The sequence below is a fragment of the Medicago truncatula genome, chromosome 2, assembly GCF_003473485.1.
Source record: "Medicago truncatula cultivar Jemalong A17 chromosome 2, MtrunA17r5.0-ANR, whole genome shotgun sequence".
NCBI classification, from domain to species: Eukaryota; Viridiplantae; Streptophyta; class Magnoliopsida; order Fabales; family Fabaceae; genus Medicago; species Medicago truncatula.
In genome coordinates, this window is record NC_053043.1 from 15,138,477 (window position 1) to 15,160,548 (window position 22,072).

Sequence of the window (22,072 nt, forward strand, 5' to 3'; positions counted from 1 at the left end):
ATTTCATTTAATTTACTTAAGGTCATGCTAATTTGAGAGCACAAGTTAACATTTGGTTTTAACTTAAAGACTCATTAGTTGAAAATGTCAAATGAGTCTTAAGTTAAATTCAATGTCACTTAATATAGTTGGTAAACTTTATTGACCTGACCAAAAGGAATTCAATGCACTTATCAATTCAAATTTAAAGTAAATTTTATAAATTTGTAATAAGTTAAAATGAATTCAATGTCACTATTAAATGTATAAATTTTAATAAGTTAAAAAGAATTCAATGTCACTATTAAAATGTATAAATATTTAAAATTAAAATATGGGTCATGCTAACCGGTGCCTATCATACCGAAAAAATAAAATTATTATCATAAAAGGAAATTGTTTTTGACTTTTTATAAATTAATTACACAATTTCAATACATTAACTACTATATAATTTCCTTTTTAGCATGCTTAATCAATAAACGGGGGCACCGGTTAGCATTTTCCTTGAAATATTACATTTTTGAAGGGTAAAATTTATTAATAGTAGTGACATTATTGGTCAAATTACAATTGTCTCAAGTAAATTTCGTCCCATGGAATTAAAAAGTCAAACTTCAAATATATTAGCACTTAGTAGATACATTTATTAATTTTGTTTCTTTTTATAAGACTCATTTGACATTTCCAACTACATTTATTTTTTCTTTACAAATATACCCCTATTTATTTTACATTTTTTCTTCAATCAACAATAAATAATACTATGTTGAAAACAAAAACTAATTTAACCAAGTTGCTTGGGCTCCGGTGGCAAGGAACACCTTCCAAGGACGTACCCGGGGAATACAGGGTTCGATTTCCAGGGGGAACAACGCTTGACCAGTGTGCATGACTCTACGCACGAGCCAAATTAGTCGCCTACTAAAGGTGGATTAGAAACCGGTGCAAAAGCAACAAAAAAAAATCAAAAACTAATTTTCTTTCTTAAAGATAAAATTGTAAACGCAATAGTAATAACAAACAAATTTAATATTATTATCAATTTTTTATATCCCGTGATTTGACCAAAATGGTCCTATAATTAGGGACGGGGTAATACATAACTAAAAACACTAATTAGTCATAGAGACTCAAGATTTCAGCTCAGTGTAAAGAGTTTAAATTTCCCCTCATAAAAAGATAGCAAATGCTAACTTGTGTCTCAAAGGCACATGTTAATTAGGAACTCATAGTAGAAATATACATAGCAAAAGTCGTGCATTCAACTTCTTAAAAGTTAAACTATCATATTTTTCAATGTAAAATTGCTCTTTTTAGGTTTCTTAACACGTGTCCTTAGGACACAAGTTAACATGACCCTAAAAAGATATAGAACATAAATTTGTAGCCTCATGTGTCTGAGCTCAAATCTCACTGGAACAGTTATAAAAGTATCATTATTAATAGGAAAATGTTAACTTGTGCCCTTGGGCATAAGTTAAAAAACCAAATTTAAAAGGTTTTTATTAAAATTTATGTATTTAATGTCTTAAAAGTTGCAAAAGTTATACTTTCAATATAAAATATATTTTTAATTTTTATTTTAAACTCCTTAACTTCCTGCCTTTATTTAACATGACCCTTATTAATAACACTAATTGTTTTCTTAAAAGTAATAATTACACTAGGTGTTGGAAAACAAAAATAATTTTTCTTAAATTTTGTGAAAACTGCAAATTTTATTATGGTAAGAATATCATTAATTAAAATGACTCACACTACCAACAAAAATTAAAATGACTCTAGCGGTTATTTTACAACTATCCAAAAGTTTATCTCTAAATTTTACAAGACCACGTCTTACTAGTGCTCTAACACCTCTTGGACAACTACAAAGAGTGTTTCAAAATTATTTTTTAAGGTTCTCAAATGTGAAAAGTATTCTTTTTAAAAATTAAATATTATAAATTTTAATGCATTGGTTATATAAATTTTTATAAGAACTTATTATAAATGGTTGACATTTCCTTTAAAAAGTGACCGAGTAATAAGTTATGTTGACATTTCTCTGTGCATTTTCGATGACTCTATAAATTTGAACAGTGTTTTTTTTTAGGGTTGGGTTAACTTGGACACAAGTTAAAAAGGTAAAAATGGAAGTAAGAAATAAATTTTGTCTTGAAAACATAAGATTTTGGGTTAATGCTATTTTGGTCCCTTAAGTATTTACTTCCTCCGTTTCAAAATTTACATTTAGGTTCATTCATTTAATGATGTATGTGGTCTATATTATGAACCACATACATCATTAAATGAATGAACCTAAAAAGTGAATTTTGCTTATATTTTGATACGGAGGAAGTAATTGGTATCGCTTTGGTCCCTTAACTAAAAAAAAAGATTGTTTGAGTACTTTAAGTTTTTTTTTACTCTCGTTTTGGTCCCTTCAGTTAAGTTTCCATTAGGTTTAATAAAATAATTTTTTTTGTCAAAAAAATTATTGTTTTTTGTAAAAAGAATAATCTCAAAGCCAATGACAAGGTGACACGTGTTCAGGAGTTAACTTTTTTTTAAAACCCTAACAGAAACCTAACAGAAGGGACCAAAACGAGACTAAAAAAAAACTTAAAGTACTAAAACAATTTTTTTTTTAGTTAAGAGACCAAAACGATTCCAACTAAATACTTAAGGAACCAAAAGAGCATTCAAACCTAAGATTTTAAATTTCTAAAAGATAGAATGCACAATTTTCAATAAAATGTTTCTATATTGAATCTCTTAACTTGTGCCCTAACATTTTTTTTTAAAGATAGAATAGTTAAGGTAGTGGTTGAATATCTCTCTTAATAAATTATCATAAGACTTGCTATAAATTCAACTCAATTGTATCAAAAATATGTCTATATAAATAGTATGACCGGAGTACTAAGAAAGGCATAATAAACATCATTTTTTTCAATTTCTTTCTTGTTTATTTCTTTCAGTTTTCTAATCACTAACATGGCTGATAAAAATATGAAAGTGGACTACATAGCTGATGACTTGAAGAGGAAGACAACATTCAACAAAAGGAAGCATGGTTAGATACTAAATTTCTCCTTTATTTCTATAAAGAACACTCATATCATACAAATTTATTATTATGAATTTTTTTCTTGTTCGTTTCTTTCAGTTTTCTGATCACTACCATGGATACTAAAAATATGAAAGTTGACTGCATAACCATTAGGAATTTATATCAATATGAATATAGTTATTTGATGTTTGTTATTTTTTGTTTTTTGATATCATGAAAAAATAAGCAAATGTTGTTGCAACCATAAATCATAATAACATACCAGTTATATAGACCATTGAAATTATTGTTATTTTCACAATATTTTAAGATCATGCTAGTTATAGTATAAATTTTTCAGTTTCACATTTCTCTCAACTCTCTCACGGGTTTTGTTGCGTTTTTCAACAGGTATAACTAAGAAGATTAATGAAATCACCACCCTCTGTGGAATTGATGCATGTGGTATAATCTATGATGAAAACAATGATGGAGCAACAGTTTATCCATCAAAAAAAGGAGTCCAAATGGTGTTGGACAAGTTTAAGAGTTTTCCTGAATCGGAACAAAGAAAAGGAATGCTGGATCATGAGGGCTTTTTGAGCCAATCCATAATGAAATCCAAAGAGAAGTTAAAGAAACTAAAGGGCAAGTCCAAGAAGAAGAAAATGAATGATCTACTTGGTGAATTCATTTATACGGGTGAATTTGATGGAAATGTGAGCGAGAGTGATCTCGAAGATCTATCGTCGCTTATTGGTGATTACCGAAAAGAAATCGACGAGAGGATCGAATCAAGTCAAACCTGAACCCAAGCCTAACATGGATTGGAAATGGGGTTGATCCTATGAATGAAAAAGAGTAGAAGTCCCCGAGGGTTATCCCCAACTAGCCTTTGGTCTATGTAATTCATAACTTCTTTGAAAAGTGTCATCTTTTACACCATCTAGAATAAAACATCAGCAAAAAATATCTAAAAAAATCAAATGTATTTGATCTAAATTTTGGACTAAATACATTTATATTTTTAAATCATTTTTGCTTATGTTTTAATTCTAATGGAATATGTAGTATTTTTAGAGTCTTATCATCGTTTAGTTTTTATTGTTTTTTCTATCATAAATGTATTTTAAAGTTGGTCTATGTGTATGTTTGGTTTAAATATGTTGACTTTTTTTTTTTTTTTAAGCTATATTTACTTTTCCAATGTTGATGGTCGTCAATAAATTCAATAAAGACTTGTTGTGTGGAGTTTCCAAATTACATTGTGAAATTAACAAAATTGAATGTGTTGTTGTCTCACCCTGAAATTGTCCCATCCATCTCCTTGTTTTCCATTGTGGGATGATTTTATCCCTTGTCCCCATTTGTGAGGGGACTGACCAACGTTAAAACAATGTAGATTTTACTCCATCCGTTTTAAAATGAATGTTATTTAAAGTTTTTACACATATATTAATAAATGCATTAATTAAAAGAAAGATGTTATTTTACCAAATTATCATAATCAATTATTGATTTTTCATTAAAGAAAAAAATAATACTTTAGAAGTAGTATTAATTGAAGAGTACAATTGAAAATAAAATGTTATTATTGCATTGGAAACTGAAAATAACATTCTTTTCGAAACAATTTTTTTTTGGACTAAAACGACACTTATTTTGAAACAAAGGGAGTATATTAATTTTAGGATGAATTTCAAACTACTTGGGGATTTTTCGAGAAAAATGCATAGGAATAGAGTGATGTAATGAGTTATTTTGTTTTAAATTATATATATATTTTTATTTAAAAATACCAAAAGATATTGTATTGGTTGACATTAATTTTTACATTCATAAAAGAATTTTTGTGGTAATATTATCAATGATAAAGAACCTTCAAGGTAGCAGAATGATCCTCATTCTCATCCCCTCCAAGGGAAATATCCCCACTCGCAGACTCTAAATGGAAAACTCTTTGTGAGATCCCCACTCATAGATATAAATTTGCATCCCTACTTACTTAGCATTTTGACCAATGTGAGTTTCACTTATGTTGAGACTTCTTTGATTTCATGACTATTATATAAAATAAAATGGAAATTAGGATACAAATACAGTCATCCTCTCACTTCCATGTATACCATCTAGTTCTAGTCGTTCCAATCTAGTATGTAAAGTTTCATGCTACACTAGATGTTATCTTCTCTCACAATCCAAGTACATACCAACATTATTGAGTAAGCCTGCCTCTCTTGAGATGAATGTGAAATATGTATGTACTATATTTCACATTGTATTGTACTCTTGTTTGTAGGGCCGTATTTGAGGTTGGACGAAGAGGGCGATCGTCTTAGGCCCAAAAAAATAAGTACGAAATTTGGGTCCTATTTTTTTTAGGGTTCTATTAGGCCCTAAAAAAATTGGTTAATTTTTTTTTTTATCAAATTTGATGTTTATATATATGTTTATTAGTTCAAGTTGTAGGTTCACGACTTGATATTGTTTATATAGTGCATGTTGTTGATCAACTTATTGTGTCCCGCCACTACAATGCATAGGGAAAATGCACCTCTTATTCTCCTTTATCTTTGGTGAACTCTATAACATCTCATTCCAATACATATATTTTTAAAAGTAAACTAGTTACAAACTCGTGCTTCGCACGGGTTGAATTACATATTTTTTTTTAAAATTTTACTCTAAAGGAGATATGTTCAAATTACGGAACATTGCTATTCTTCGTAAATTTGATATTGGTCTTAAAGTTCACACAAGTAGACACCATTGTGATGATTTCAGTGCACAGAGAAATGCTTCAAATTCAAGTCCTTGTAAAGAGCTAAACTCAAAAAATTCTACTTTGATGTTCAAACCGTAAGCAAACAAAGTAAAAGTACACAAGACATTATAGAAATTCAAAGTGACTCTAAATCCGAGAAAGAAACCAAAAAATATAAATAAATCAAAATGTACACTAATAAGTAACATTGATAAATCATAAAGGAAATTACAACAAATCTTAACTAATCATCTAACCTTTGAAGCACAAATAATGAGCTTCATATGCTGATTCTCATTACTACCAGTCACAATCCAATAATCCAACACTCCAAATCTTATTTTTCAAATGTCCAAATCATTTTTGAGATCCTTAATGTAGTCATAATCCCTTGATATTGAAAGTCCTATATAAAAATACAATAATACATCATTTAATTTTATTCCCTTTATTCATTCTGATATCGAAAGAAGCTACCATATATCTATGTGATCAATTTTTGTATCATCAAATCAACATGATCTTAAATGCACAAATTTTTGTATCATCAACTTTCTAGACCTCAATGATATGACAAAAATAAATTTACACCAATCAACTTTCGTACGGCTCAATGATATAGGACAGAATAAACCAAATATTAAAACTGTTACAGCTTTAGAATTACTCACAAAAACTAAAATTACCCACATGTATCAATTTTTTTTCAACTACAGTATCAAAATCTAAAATAACAATTGTGTGAAAACCTTACCATGAACTAAAATTCAATCATGACCTCTACTCCACATAACAAACGAAGATTTTTCTACAGCCATCTAAAAAATTCAATCATGACCTCTACTCCACATGACCTCTACTTATATAGAAATTACCAAATTGCCCCTCCTAGGGAAAAAATGGAAATTCATATGCCATCAATTTTAATAAATAGTATATAGATGAATAAAAGTGAGACAAAACTTACTGAAATAAATCTAGATTTTTTTTAATCTTTCAAGAACAAAATATTCATAAAGTTAATTACAAAAGGAACAACTGTAATTTAAAAGATTTACAACATTGTTAAAAGTTGGTTATTGTTTAACAAAACCAAATTAAAACTTGAAGACATAAACATATAGGTCATTTTTAACTCTAGACCCAACTCGTGACCCAGGTCCGACTGATATATTGAGTGACTGATGAATACTTATGATTCTAAGACCTCCAATGAGTACTAATACATGAAAGGAAAATCAATAGTGTGGGGTGAGATTTAGTGTGTGTTTGGATGAAAAGTTTAAGAGAAGAAGGGAGAGGAGAGCTTACTTTTTTTTTTTAAAATTACGGACATTATAAAATGATTTTTAGAAAATTGAATTAACAACTTGATAAATGATCATATAATACTTCAAAAACACTTAATTTATTTTTTAAAAAATATTTTATATTGTTCGTAATTTAAAAAATAAAAGCGAGCCCTCCCATCCCATCTCTTTCCCACCTAAACCTTTAATCCAAACACTTCTTAAAATCTCACTGAGTTCTCAAACAAAGGATAAAACATTATCCTTACCTTTGGACGAATATAATATTTTCAATACTAAATCCAAGAAGAAATTATATTCTTTATAATATATATATTTTTTAAACAATCCAACATATGCACGTACACGAAGGTGTAGTCCATATTAATTGAACATTCTTGATTTTCCTTTTACTAGGGTCTATGATTATTGAGGTTTGCCCTGCTGTTTTTAAACAATCCTTATTCATCCAAGTCCTTATAGTCATGAGCAAATTAAGGTCTTAGATATAAACAACAATCGATCATAGAGATCCTGATGGATAATTAATTGTATTAAACATGGTGCCCTACTTCTCTATGACACTCCATTTCTTTCGTTTAGATTCACTTTATCTAGGGTGAATCCATGTTTAACTCACTTACTATAATGTCAATTTCATAATCAGTCAATTTAAGATACATGGATGCAATTCTACTTATATATAAACTTCATCATCATCCATTACGCATGTAACTTGGCATAATCAATCATCTAATATGCAATTGACCTAGTGGTATTGGCTTATAATCCGGGAGTGTTAATCAAAGGCTGATATTTATTTACTTGAAATCTTATATGATCATTACTTCTCTGGATCTTCGCTTACCATATTTATCTACCATCGGTCATTGTTCCAAATAAAAATTATGTCTTCTTCTCCATCTCAATACATTTTAGGGTTTGAAATTGGGAATTCTATTTTTTATACTCAGTGATAATTATGAAATTGGAATAAAATTACAGAAACTCAATTGCCAATCTTGGATTCACTATTTGCCATTGTTTTCATTAATTTGGAATAAATTGTCCCTGAAACCCGTATGAGTAATGAACCAATACGGTGTGTGGTAGCGGAAGAAAACAAGGAGGACATCACATATCTTCGTTTTCAATAATTGGAAAAAATATAATAGTATGTGATCGAGAGAAAGGATACTCACCAAATAAAGACGTGAATTAAATATGAGCTTTTCCATGAAATGAAATAGATGGTTCAGATGTACAGATCCTAACTCTTTTAATAATACAATCTTTATGTTAAATTTGTTCTTAATGCTTTTGCTGATGTTCAATCCATAAAAGATATTTTAAGTTAGTAAGTGCGAGCCATCAACTTGTTACCTAAGGGATATGGTTTAAATCATGTATAAATGCTAATTGATAAACATAGGGTTAGGTTTATATTCATATTCATATTTAAACGATCCGATCATATGCAATCAAATGAATCAACTATTTTGCTTAGCATGAGAAGTTGACTGGTACAATGAATTTCAAGTCGTTTTTCATACATGGAGATGGGTTAGGTAGAGTTATATTTGAAGCATATAAAATATTCAATGAATTAAGAGTAACCATTAAACGAATAGTACTGAAGGAAGTTTAATCCCGACTCGACTTTCTATATTCTGCAAATCTCTTAGTTATCAGGTTGTTACCAAAACTATTTTCCTTGAAACTTTTCAAACTTAAGAATGAAACCCATTAAAACATCGTCTATGTATTTAGAAACGTTTCTCAGCTTTGTGTAATTCGCTGGGTGGCCATAAGCTCACCGAGCAAACACACCAGAACTTGTAATTTTTTTTTTTACTTTTTTTTGAAACACACTTGGTACTGATTGTTAGTATAGTTAGTTTGACTACGGCAAATCAGTTGTATTATGATACAGAGATGCAACACACAACAAGGCAAGAAAAATGAATAACAAGCATGCTTCTCTTCAAGCCATGGCTGAGCAATCTTCGTCAACAACAAACACCAACATGACAAACCATGAGGATAATCCAACTCCAATGATGAACAATAACAGTCCGAGGAGATTTACTAGATCAACAAATCCATGAAACAAATGATGTCAGATCTAGATCAAGATGAGAGTTATTCAACTTATGCACGCGAATCCATTCAATGAAGCAGCCACATGTAGATCCCATCAATCACCCGATGAAGTTCTATGAGATTTTTGAAAGTCCAAGAGCTTCTGAGAGCGAAGCGAAGAAGATAACTTGCACATGAGGATTTTTCGTTATTCACTCATTCCACGAGCCAAATATTGGTGCCTGGATCAACTAGTAGTGACCACTCTGTCTGATTCGAACAATTTAGAGGACAAGTTCATTTGAAGATTTTTTTTCCTCAAATAAGGATTCAAGATGCCAAGACATCCATAATTTTCTTCACCAAAGGTTCCAATGAGACTCTTTGCGAGGCATAAGAGTGATTCAAGTCAATGCTCTACAAGTGCCCATATACTATGAATTATTTGATGATATTAGTCAAGTTCACATTTTCAGAAGCGGTCTCTAACAACAACCAAAACTCAAACTTAATGCAACAACATGCAGTTCTCTTATGTCAAAGAATATGTTGTGGATACCATTAAGCTCATCAAGTCCATGGAAATAAACGAATAGAAGGTATCACTCAAATAAGGGTGGTATCTTAGAGCTTGATACCAATGATGCCTTGCTTGCTCAAAGAAAACTCCTCTTGAATAATGTGGAAGAATTGACGAAGAAAATTCTAAAAATCCAACAGCAAATCAATGTAGTTTACATAGGAGAAATGCAAGCAGGTAATGAAGTGTGAGCTATATGTTGTTCCTCACCAAATTTGTTACTGTCCACCTCATAAAAAGGTGAATTACGCAAACCATTATCGGTAAAAATGGTACCCTAATCATAATAAATACAGTGGAAACAAAATTTGTCAACGGGGAAACAAATTCTATTACCCCAAACAATAGCTTTCGTATCAACAACAACAAAACAATGATCAACATCAACCTAGTTCATTTGAATATTGATTCCTCACTCATGAACATCAAGGTATAACTAGGTCATCTGTTCAAGCAGTTTATAGATAAGCAGAAGGCTACTTTCGATGCTAATACAACAAATAGCCCTAATGAGCACTAGAATGCAATGGAAGTTGAGGAAATTGAAAATGAATGCTAATTATGATTCTGAAAATGAACCCTCTCAAATTTGAAAAGCTGGTGGAATACTTCTTTGGTAAATGGTAGCGGAGGGGGTTCAGTGTGGTTGTAACACATGCATCACATTCAAATGGGGTGGTTTGTTAGATTATAGGTGGATGTCGGATAATGTTATTAGATGGGTGGGGGATGGGGCTTCTACTTTGTTTTAGAAGGACACGTGGTTAAATGATGAGGCCTGCGAGTGGCGTATGAGATTGTTTGCATGAGAGGATGGGTTGGTGAGGGAGTGTATGGAGCAGTTGTCACTTGTTGTTTTGCAGGTTTGTGTTACCGATAAGTGGTTTTGGAAGCTTTATTCTTCCCATCGATACACGGTTAAAAGTGCTTATAATCTTTCGATAACTTCTGAAGTTGGTGTTGATGAACGTTTTAATCATGTTTTGTGGCTTAAAAAAATTCCAAGGTCAATATTTTTATTTGACGTTTGTTCCTTAATATATTAGCAACAAAAATGAATCTTGGATTACAATGATTCTTTATGCACGACTACTTATGGCATGGTGGATGATCAATACCATTTGAGCATATTACCCATGGTTCGTTAATTGAGCATTTTACTCAGTTTAGAAGTCTCGAGGGCTTCTCCAACAAGTCTCGTTTAACTTTTAACATATTTATTTGAACTAGTGATTAACACTAAGTTACTAGTTCAAAGAAAAGAAAGTGGGTACTGTAGCATCACTTTAAAAGAAACTGAAGAGGCATGAACGAAGAGAAGTAGCAGTGTTGATGGAAAAGAAACAAAAAATTCCGATGCAAATTAGTTGTCCTACAAACTTTTTTTGAATTTATCCACAATTCAATATGTTGTGTGAAATTGTCCTTTTAGACTATAATCTCATTTTATTTTTTATTTTTAAGCACAAATTGTAGAGTTGTATCAATCGGAGGAGAAGTCAAATGAACATAGACCTACGCTTGTGGACTAGGATTGGTTGTGGAAGAGTTGAAATAAGGTACAAGGTGAGAGATGATTCAATCAAATGAGTGTAAAATATGTGAGATGAACAAAAAAAAAACGTATTTCCCTCAAGTTCAACCGTACTCACTATGAATAGTTGAAATCCATTGAGTGATAATGGAATTCATATGAAAAATCTCAAAGTGTAAAGTTAAAATATGAATTACGACATTACCAGGTACCACTCGTAATTAATGGTGGGCTCTCTCTCTCTCTCCTGGACCCACGGTTTTTTATGTTTTGAAAAAATATTAAAATATTGAAATACATAGATATAACGTTTTTGATAGATGATATAAAGTTGTTAGTAGAATCTATTTAATTTTTCGTATGATGCTGGATTAGATAGATTAAATGTTTATTAAATATTACTATTAGTTAATTATAAATTTTTGTAAGGTTTTTTTTTAAGGGAACACAAAAAAAATTTGGCCCAAGAAACACAATAAAATTAGGATGATGATAACTTGTGTCCTTAGAAGCTTAAAATGGAAATTAAAAATAAATTTTATATTAAAAATATAACTTTTAAGATATTAAATGCATAATTTACAAGAATTATTTCATAAATTGGATATATATGAAAATAATTTATTTCATAAATTTCCTTAAACCTCACATTTCAAACTCTTTTCCTAAAACAAAAGAAAGAAAGATTTGAAGCTCTTCTATTTTTATATTTTGAGTATAATTGAAGCAAAATGAGGACCACCTTAAATGTGGTATGACGTGTTTGCATGCGTGTCTGACGTGGCTCCTCGTTGTTTAGAGCCTATTTAAAGTTAAACTTACGCAACTCTAATTAATTAGTTCATTGCATTTGCATTGCTTCATTTTTCTAACAATGGGTGCTGCACCATCAACTTCAATAGCTGAAGCTAAAATTTCAGCCATTTTCATTTATCCAATTAAGTCTTGCCGTGGAATTTCTCTTTCTCATTCTCCTCTCACTCCTTCTGGTACGTATCATATTTCTTCTGTTGTTTTTTTTTCTTCTTCTTAATATCATAATTTAATTGAAACATGTTTGATTTAATGTATTTACTTGATAGGACTTCGATGGGATCGCCAGTGGGTGGTTGTGAATTCAAAAGGAAGAGCATGCACTCAAAGAGTTGAACCAAAACTTGCTTTGGTTGAGGTTGAACTTCCACCTGAAGCTTTTGATGAACACTGGGAACCTACCACTGATTCCTTTATGGGTATTTTACATTTGTTTTATGCTCCACCAAAGAACATATCATGCTTTTTATTTATTAATTTATTTTATTCATTGTCACCCATGTTTCTCGTTTTACTTAAATAAAATGGTCTGATCGTGTATCGGTAAATACATCTCAGATGGTAAAATATTGCAAAGACATTTGATATGTTGGGGCGTGAGTTTGAACTCACAATTCTCCATTTTTTTAGCACTTAAGTGTCTGGATCTCTTTTATAAAAAGTGACACAATTCACCTTTCAAGTTGTTTTGTAATGATACATTAAATCCAAAAATAATACTAGCAACACACTCTTTTTGATCGGTTCACCAAATTTATACGAGATCCACATGACTTGTTCGGATACATATGAATTTTAATCAATAGAAAATGATGTGGTAAAAAGTGTGTTGTGAGCACTCCTTCAAGAATAATAAAAACCTAATTGCATAGCATGAGTTGTGAGCAGTTTCATTCTAACTCATACATATAAAAATTCACTCTGTGATAGTGTTGAATCTTTCAATTTGTCTAGATCCTGAAAGGGATTCGTCTTTATAGCTGCGTGCAAAGAGTACTCTGGGTAGTATTGAACATCAGGAATTACTGATGTCACATGTGCAATGACATGAAACATATGACATGTATCAGGAATTCACTTAGTTGAGTCTGCTAACCCTTCTGTCTACAAGAAGATAAAGGTAATTTTGAATCCCTGATCAACATCACATTGGCTGTCATTGCACACATTAATCTTCCAGTCAATGGTGACGTATGTTTCTGTTAGTCATTTAAGCTTCAAATAAATGGAGATAGATAAAAGAGACTAACTCCAGAAAAATAATATCGTGGGGACCAAAAATACATTGATGCCTTCTGTTTGTGATAAAAGACAAATATCACAGTTTGGTGGAGGATATGGTAGTGGCACGTAATGAACGAACTTCCACCTCTGTGTTTCTATCAAAACCTTCATAAAAACTATAGAAGTGGACAATGCAGCACAAATTAAGTAGCTAAAAAATGGTAAGATAGATGGATCATATGGCATATACATTTAAGCAAGTGTTTGATTGAGTTTATGAAATGACTTACATCCAATCCATAACTTTTTCTGAGCTTATTTCTATAAGCTTTTAAGATAAAATTATGAAAATCAACCTATGTGGAAGGGCTTATTGCTGTAAACTCTTATGAGTTTATTTGATTAAATAAACTCTTATTTGATTCAATATTTGAATAAGTATGAAGTATCTCTTGTGTGTTGGAGCTCAAATGACTGTTTTGTTGGATCCCATGGTTTTAAGCATCTGCTTAAATGTTGGTCATGCGGTGGAAAATATCGAGTAAAGTATCTCTTGGTTGGGATTGACATAGATCACATACATTGGATAGCTAAACTAGCATATAATGAACTTGCACTCACTCTCTTTCTCTTTGTGCTTTTATTTTCTGCATTTTGCATTCAAGTGTTTAATTGTAACCCTTGTGTCTTGCGGGTGCTAGCGCAGTGGTGACTATCTAGCTTTGTAAACCAAAGGGGTTGAGTTGTAATCTCTATTAGAAACGAATGGCTAAGTGCGTCCCCCTCCCCCTAAATAAATAAGAATTTGGTGAAATAGTCGAAGAAACACATATAAAAACTACTTTTTGTGTGTACCAGTTCAATTCCTCTCTTCTTGTTTATCGAAGCCATTGAGAAATGTCTGTTATACAAGGGACATCAATGCTGTCTTAAGTACTTACTTACCATGTTAATGTACTTGTCTTTGCTTGATTACTTTTTCCCTCCTATTTAATTTTTTTTCCTTCAGTTTTTGTGTTTTCTTCTGCATATTGTGTTCAAATGTCATTCTTAATTTGACTCCTTCTGTTCTTAATTTTGAGAAAATAAAAAAATTGCAGTAGTTATAACGCTGGTGGACTTTCGATTTGCATATTCATCGTGATCATGATTTCTTTTCTTAATTTTTTCATTTGTTTAGTTAACGAATAGTGTCTGTATCTTCATGTTACAGTGTTGAAAGCACCTGGAATGGAACCTCTCAAAGTTTTTTTAAACAAACAGTATGAAGTAGCAGATGATATTACAGTGTGGGAATGGACTGGCTCTGCTTGGGACGAGGGAGCCGAAGCAGCTCAATGGTTCTCAGATTATTTAGGAAATCCTACAAAACTGGTTCGCTTCAATACTGGTAGGTCTTTGAAATTATGAAGCCTTAAAGAATACGATAAGTGATTGGTAAAGGACAATAACGGTTTCGTGAACACATGCAAATTACTTGGATTAACTCTCTTAATATAGTTAATGTGTGTAATATAATGTGAAACAAATTCAGTCAAACACATCATAACATAAATAAGAATGATTAAATGGTCGTGAATCTTAGTCACATCATGCATGACATAAATAACTATGATAACTCTCGAGTAATATATCTAAATGCAGCTTCTGAAGTAAGAAAAGTAGATCCTGACTATGTTGAGGGACAGCAGCAGACCTTTTTCACCGATGGTTATCCATTCTTACTCGTATCTCAGGCCAGTCCAGTAGCAGATGAGAAATGTAGTCTAAGTTTACTTACATAAGTTTTTACTTTATATTTCTCATTTATTTATTGCTTTCAGGAATCATTGGATGCACTAAACGCGCATCTAGAGGAACCGATACCTATGAATCGTTTCAGACCCAAGTATTAATTTTTCCTTGCCTTCTTGTAGTGTTGTAGTTATATTATTTCATAGTATTGGTTACTAGTTTAGATCACATAATTGAGATTTTGGTGCCATGTGGTGCAGTATCCTTGTTGAAGGTTGTGAACCATACTCTGAAGACCTGTGGAGAGATATAAAGATAAGCAGGTTTTCATTTCAGGGTGTCAAGCTGTGTGCCCGCTGTAAGGTGAAGAGTTCTACTTTATAGTCTCGTACATATCATATAGGCAATAGTATGGTCCATAGGAACATGTATACCATAACTTAAGCTAACAATGTTAGTTTCTAACATGCATGTACCGCTATAATACGCATAGATTGATTAACATGTGATGATGTAGGCAAAGATTGGATAATGTTTTGAGCCTTTTAAATTACACATCCTAATCCACTTTTTCCTGTTATTTCTTAATCAAGTTATGGATCCAATTTGTATTATGAGTTGTTGAGTATGGCTCATACTTACTGATAGTGGGTCATTTGTGGGTTGCACTAGAAAAAAATTGGACCGCGGTATTTATTTTCAAATTGTACTCTACTAACCCTAAACTTGATTAATAGAAAGAAACTGCAGCCAGTGTGCAGTCAGGGACGTAGGCACAATTGGCCGATATTTGCTACTAAACATTGTCTGTTCATTGTTTGCATTTTTTCGTATATTTATTTATTTGAACTGGGGCTTCTGTCCTAACATTGGTGATGCTTTTTATGTTAAGGTACCAACAATCAATCAAGAGACAGCGGTTGGTGGATCTGAACCAACTGAAACTCTGATGAAAGTTAGGTCTGGCAAAGTTTTACGACCAAATAGCGATAAAAACAAAAACAAGGTGAGATTAATACTCCGTCATCAAATTTTCAATGAATGTCCCTTGGGTTTCATTGATCTCATGTGACACATGAAATGCTTGTGCTGCAGGTCTACTTTGGTCAGAATTTAGTGTGGAACTGGAGTGATTCTTCTGCTAAAGGGGATGGAAAAGTCCTTAAACTGGGAGATCCTGTTTGTGTTATCAAAAAACTCTCTTCTCCTGCAGAAGCAGCTGCTTAAAAGGCTGCAGTGACATAAACTTTATCAAACTCTTTTTTTGACTCAACTTTATCAAACATGAATATCAGTAGCTATGATGAAATTAAGTGATTATTACATGGTTGCAATGCATTTATTATGTCCTGTATCCAAATAATCACATGACAATAAGAATTCTGCAAAAAATAAAAAAAGTCTTTTTATTTGTTTTCAAATTTCTTTTTGTTCATGTTTTTATGAAAAAAAATGTTTGTATAGTTAAAATAACTATATTCTCAACAAAAATTGAGAACAAATTTGTTCGACAATTTTTTTTTGGTGGTGTCCGGGGTTCAAACTCCGGATCTTATCAATTGAGCTAATCTCATGGGGACCGACAAATTGCATAGGGTAATCTATTTTTCAAATTTAATTTAATATATGACAACATAAATTGTAGATTTTGGATGAAGTGTAGGAAATATAAAATTTTTGTGAATTTTCATCGAGTAATTTTCTTTGTAAAAACAAATATTTCGCATGTTATCTAAACAAAGAGAATTCTAAAATTCTTTGAATACTTAAATAAAGTTATCTTCAGTGACAAACATTAAGTTACCACTAGAGTTTGGAGAGGTTAAACAACAAATTTGGTGTGTTTCAAAAAAATTAAACAAGTTTATTTTAGTTGAGAAGATTTGAGTTAAAATTTCTCAACTTTTTCTAATCAACTTTAACCAAACCGATTCAATTAAAATTTGGTTAACTATTTGGTGTGAATCGAATATTTTATGCACACGCAACTACAAAAATTGATCCCTTGAGCCGAGTTGAAACACAATGAATATTAAATTTCTCTCGAGATCTCTTATCATATCTAAGTGTAAATCATATCTAAGTGTAAATTTAGTTAATTTGTTTTAAGCTATTTTTTTTTTTTTTAAAATACTTTGATTTAAGCTATGAATCTATTTACAATATAAAAGTTACGAATTTACAACATTATCAATTCTTCAATAAAAAAAAACTTCAATGGACTATTTTAATTGTTTTTTTTTAAAGAGAGAACAAATTAACCATGAGAACTATTTTAATTGTTAACATTACACTTGACATACCTTTAAAAAAAATATTACACTTAACATATATACGAGTTCTTCGATGGACCAACTTCAAAAATAGTCCACGGTGGATCAATATTTAAAATTATTAGAAATTCCAACGACGATCGATGATACTAGTCAGAATAAAAAAACTCATGTTACTTCTTATTTTTACGACTAAATGATAACTTGATTGGTGTCGGTTTAATACGAACTACACATTTATTTTCATAAAAATGAAGAAGACCATTAACACCTTACATCAAGAGACAACAAATATCGTTGTTGAGTTTAACAACTTTTAATTATTACTGCAAGGTGGACCATTTTTTTTGAAGGAAAGGTGGACCATTTATATAGATGGTTCATATTTTAATTTCTACTTAACACATGCATCATCATAGTTAACAACTTTTAGTGGTGAACATTATTGACCGAATAATTAACATGAGATAACCAAAATGATACTCATAACATCACATAGTACTATCGAAAGCGACATGCAATTGCAAAGTGAGGACTATTTAAGATGTTTACTACCAAATAAAACGTTGTAATGTGTGACATGACATGTTTCCTTTGCATACTGTAGTTGTAGTGTTACGTGGCTCCTCATGTGAACTGTGAAGTTTAAAGTTTCGGTTCAGTTCCAAGCTATTTATAGCATTTGCATTGCAGTGACAATCTTTATCTAACAACAAAAGATAAAAGATAGAACAAGAAAGAATTATAATGAGTGTTGCAGCTTCAAAATCTGTAACAGAATCAGCAACACCTGAAGCTAAAGTTTCAGGCATTTTCATATATCCTGTTAAGTCATGCCGTGGAATTTCTCTTTCTCAAGCTCCACTCACTCCTTCTGGTATCATATTCTATTTTCTTTTCTTGTGCTTTTTATTTTTTTTGAAAATTATATTTAAATTTGATTGATACTTTGTTTTTTCAATTTTTTTACTTGATAGGATTTAGGTGGGATAGACAATGGATGGTTGTGAATTCAAAAGGGAGAGCATGTACTCAAAGAGTTGAACCAAAGCTTGCTTTGGTTGAGGTTGAATTCCCACCTGAGGCTTTTGATGAACACTGGGAACCTACCACTGATTCCTTTATGGGTATATTTCATATTTGTTTTATTCATTGACACACATGTTTCTTGTTTTACTTGAATAAATAATGGTACGTGTTAAGAGTCTAACATTAGATGAGATAAGGTCCGGACATAAGTTTTTAAGGTGGAGTTGGTTTTATTGGGTTTGAGTTAGACCAAACCCGAACTTTTAAGAATCTGGTGTGAGTGGTAAGCAGCGAGTCTCTTAAGTATGTGGTTATGAGTTTGATTTCTAGTTCATACATATACAATTTCACTTTTTGATAGAGTAAACCTTTAAATGTGTACTCTAGATCTTAGAAGGGATTAGTCTTTGTAGTCGTGTAGGTATCGAGTCCCCCAATGTTGTCATGGTTTTGATTTCTAATTCATACATATAAAAGTTCACTTTTTGATGAAGTAAACCTTTAAGGAACATGTTGAATTAAAATAAATTTTGTATTGAAAAGAATTTTTTTTTAAGCTTTCAAGATATTGAATAAACAACTTTTAAGATGATATTTTTAAATTTGGTTTCTTAAAATGTGTCCTAAAGACATAAGTTAGTATTTTCCAACCTTTAAATGTACTTCAGATTTTGAAAGGCATTAATTAGTCTTTATCTTTTCGCGAGAATACTCTTAGAATAAGTAATTAAGTACACTCATCGTGAAATTAGTGATGTTACATGTGGAATGCCATGAAACATGACATGGATTAGGTGTAGGGAAGGGGTGGGAGACAGGAGAAGGAGATGGAGGTATTTTTTTTTTATAACCATGTTATTGGTGCAAAGTACCAATTGACTTTTTGAACAACTAATCTTTGTTGGGTGACAACCTTTAGAAGATTTCTCCTCCCAACCATGTTTTTTCTATCCACAAAGATAGAGGTAACTTGGAATCCCTAATCAACATCACATTGGATGTCATTGCACACATGGCATCATCGATCCCTAAGTCAATGGTGACGTGTATTTATGTCTGTATCATTGACACTTTTGATCAAAGACATGCTTGGTCTCTAATATTGACACGACACTGACACTTATAATTACATTCAATTAATTTTTTTTCTCAAATTATTAATTTATCACCGTTGTCAACTTATCAATGTCGTGTTTGGGTGGACACTTCATAGATTTTTGTTTGTCATGTGAGCTTCAAACAAAAGATTGATAAAAGAGACTAACCATGAAAAAAATATCATGGTGACCAAAGATATATTTACAGCCTTCTAGTTAATTCCAAGGGGAAAAAGCTATATTAGTGAGAAAAGACAGATGTTACAGCTAGGTAGAGGACAAGGTATATCCTTTCAAAGTAGTGGAGCTGTCTAGTGACCTGTTTTTTACACTTTTCTTAAAAGGAAAATGTAATCTTTTGAACAACATCCAAAAGAAGATGTAAAACAAATGTAATTGACATTTTAAGTGATTTGAGCTAGTTGCATAAACTGCACGCAATGAAAGAACTTTCACCTCCTTGTCATTTTCAATATTAGTGACTCATCATCAGCCCCACAAATTAAGCAAGTGATTGATTTTTTTTATGAAATAACCAACCTATTTTTAACTTTTTCTGAGCTTATTTATTTTCTTTAAGCTTTTGAGATAAAATAAAGAAAATCAACTTACATAAAAGTGCTTATTGCCATAAACTCTTATGTGATAAGTTATTATTGAATAAATATTTCTTAACTAGTTTACCACATGTACATTCAATTCAAACAAACTTCACCTCAAAAGTATCCTTCTGACTGTTGTTTGAGTTAAAGATGAAGTAACTCCATGAGGAAACAAAAAAAAAAAAATTAAAGTAGTTGAAACAGTGATAGATTTTTATTTGCATTTTTTCCATGATCATGATTGCTTTTGTTTTCACATGTTTTGTTTAGTGAATGAGTAGTGTCTCTATCTTCATGTTACAGTGCTGAAAGCACCAGGGATGGAACCTCTCAAAGTTTGTTTGAACAAACAGTATGAAGTAGCAGATGATATTACAGTGTGGGAATGGACTGGCTCTGCTTGGGACGAAGGAGCCGAAGCATCACAGTGGTTCTCGGATTATTTAGGAAATCCTACTAAACTGGTCCGCTTCAATACTGGTAACATCTTTGAAACCTTAAGGGATAATATAACAGCAATAACAATGTTAAGAAGGATTTGTTACTTAGACATGTTAATGTACAAAAAATTCAATTTAACATATGCATGTAATGCACAATGGTTCCATGAATTGTAGACACGTTGTGCATGACATAAATAACCACGATAACTCTCAAATAATGTTTCCAAATGCAGCTTCAGAAGTTAGAAAAGTAGACCCTGATTATGTCGAGGGACAGTACCAAACCTTTTTCAGCGATGGTTATCCGTTCTTAATCGCATCTCAGGTCAGTCCAGTTGCAGTTGCGAAACAAAGTCGAAACTACTTATATAAGTCCTTACTTTTTATTTGCCATTTATTACTTTCAGGAATCATTGGATGCACTAAACGAGCTTCTAGAGGAACCGATACTTATGAATCGTTTCAGACCCAAGTATTAATTTTTTCAAGCCTGTGTCTAGTGTTTCATAGTATTTGTTACTAGTTTAGATCACGCAATTGAGATTTTGGTGCCACGTGGTGCAGTATCCTTGTTGAAGGTTGTGAACCGTACTCTGAAGATCTATGGAGAGATTTCAAGATAAGCAGCTTCTCATTTCAGGGTGCCAAGCTGTGTTACCGTTGTAAGGTGAAAAATTCTACTTTATAATCTCCTAGATATCCATATTCAAAAAGCGAGCTGAACCAACCAGTTCAACCTATTGAACCAGGAACCGTTCAATTGACTGGTTTGTTTGATCTCAGTTAAATTTATCTGAGAATACATGCCAATAGCATTTATCTAATGTGCATTATTGATGATGCTTATTATGGTAAGATTCCAACAATCAATCAAGAGACAGCAAAAGTTGGACCTGAACCAAATGAAACTCTCATGAAATATAGGTCTGGCCAAATCATAAGACCAAATGATAAAAACAAAAAGAGGGTGAGACATTCATTCATCAAACTTTCAATTAAAATGTCCCTTTTGTATATTAATGTCAAGTGACATATGAAATGCTTGTGATGCAGGTCTACTTTGGTCATGATATAGTGTGGAACTGGATGGAATCTTCTGCTAAGGAGGATGGAAAAGTCCTTAAATTGGGAGATCCTGTTTATGTTATAAAAAAATTCTCTTCTCCAGCAGAAGCAGCTGCTTAAAAGGCTATAATGACTTAAACTTTTATCAAAAATTAGTACCAGTGGCTATATTGAAATTAAGTGATTATTACATGGTTGCTGAACTTTGCTTTGAGCTGTTGCAACTTGTAGATTGTAATGCATCTATTATGCCTTGTATCCAAATAATCACATGAAAATAAGGATTGTGCAAAAACTAAAAAATACCTTTCATTTGTTTTATATTTTCTTTTTGTTCATCGTTTTTATACTTTTTGTCCAATTATTTTACACATGCATTTAAAGATGTGTTGTCACATTTAATGAATATGATTATATTAATTAATTGATGTGACAACATATGTATTTGTAAAATAATCGTACATTGAAAGAGCATATTAATTAAACTATTTCAAAAATAAGAGGAGAGATTTCATAAATATATATTC

The 22,072-nt window shown here is 31.5% G+C and overlaps 3 protein-coding genes across 3 annotated transcripts; all 3 read left to right on the forward strand.

Annotated features, from left to right (window-relative positions):
* Positions 1-2,918: 2,918 nt before the first annotated feature.
* On the forward strand, positions 2,919-3,860 carry LOC11443574 (agamous-like MADS-box protein AGL80). The gene is made up of 2 exons (XM_003594816.2): positions 2,919-3,040; positions 3,428-3,860. The coding sequence occupies exons 1-2, from the start codon at positions 2,962-2,964 to the stop codon at positions 3,823-3,825; spliced, it is 477 nt and encodes a 158-aa protein (XP_003594864.1). The 5' UTR covers positions 2,919-2,961; the 3' UTR covers positions 3,826-3,860.
* Positions 3,861-12,088: 8,228 nt separating this feature from the next.
* Positions 12,089-16,436, forward strand: LOC11443573 (mitochondrial amidoxime reducing component 2). Its single transcript, XM_003594813.4, has 8 exons — positions 12,089-12,254; positions 12,348-12,497; positions 14,516-14,692; positions 14,947-15,038; positions 15,126-15,190; positions 15,297-15,399; positions 15,929-16,042; positions 16,132-16,436. The coding sequence occupies exons 1-8, from the start codon at positions 12,140-12,142 to the stop codon at positions 16,261-16,263; spliced, it is 948 nt and encodes a 315-aa protein (XP_003594861.1). The 5' UTR covers positions 12,089-12,139; the 3' UTR covers positions 16,264-16,436.
* A 1,441-nt stretch (positions 16,437-17,877) lies between these two features.
* LOC11446540 (mitochondrial amidoxime reducing component 2) lies at positions 17,878-21,850 on the forward strand. Its single transcript, XM_003594811.4, has 8 exons — positions 17,878-18,186; positions 18,287-18,436; positions 20,341-20,517; positions 20,714-20,805; positions 20,888-20,952; positions 21,045-21,147; positions 21,337-21,447; positions 21,534-21,850. Exons 1-8 carry the CDS (start codon positions 18,057-18,059, stop codon positions 21,663-21,665), a joined length of 960 nt encoding a protein of 319 aa, XP_003594859.2. The 5' UTR covers positions 17,878-18,056; the 3' UTR covers positions 21,666-21,850.
* Positions 21,851-22,072: the final 222 nt, after the last annotated feature.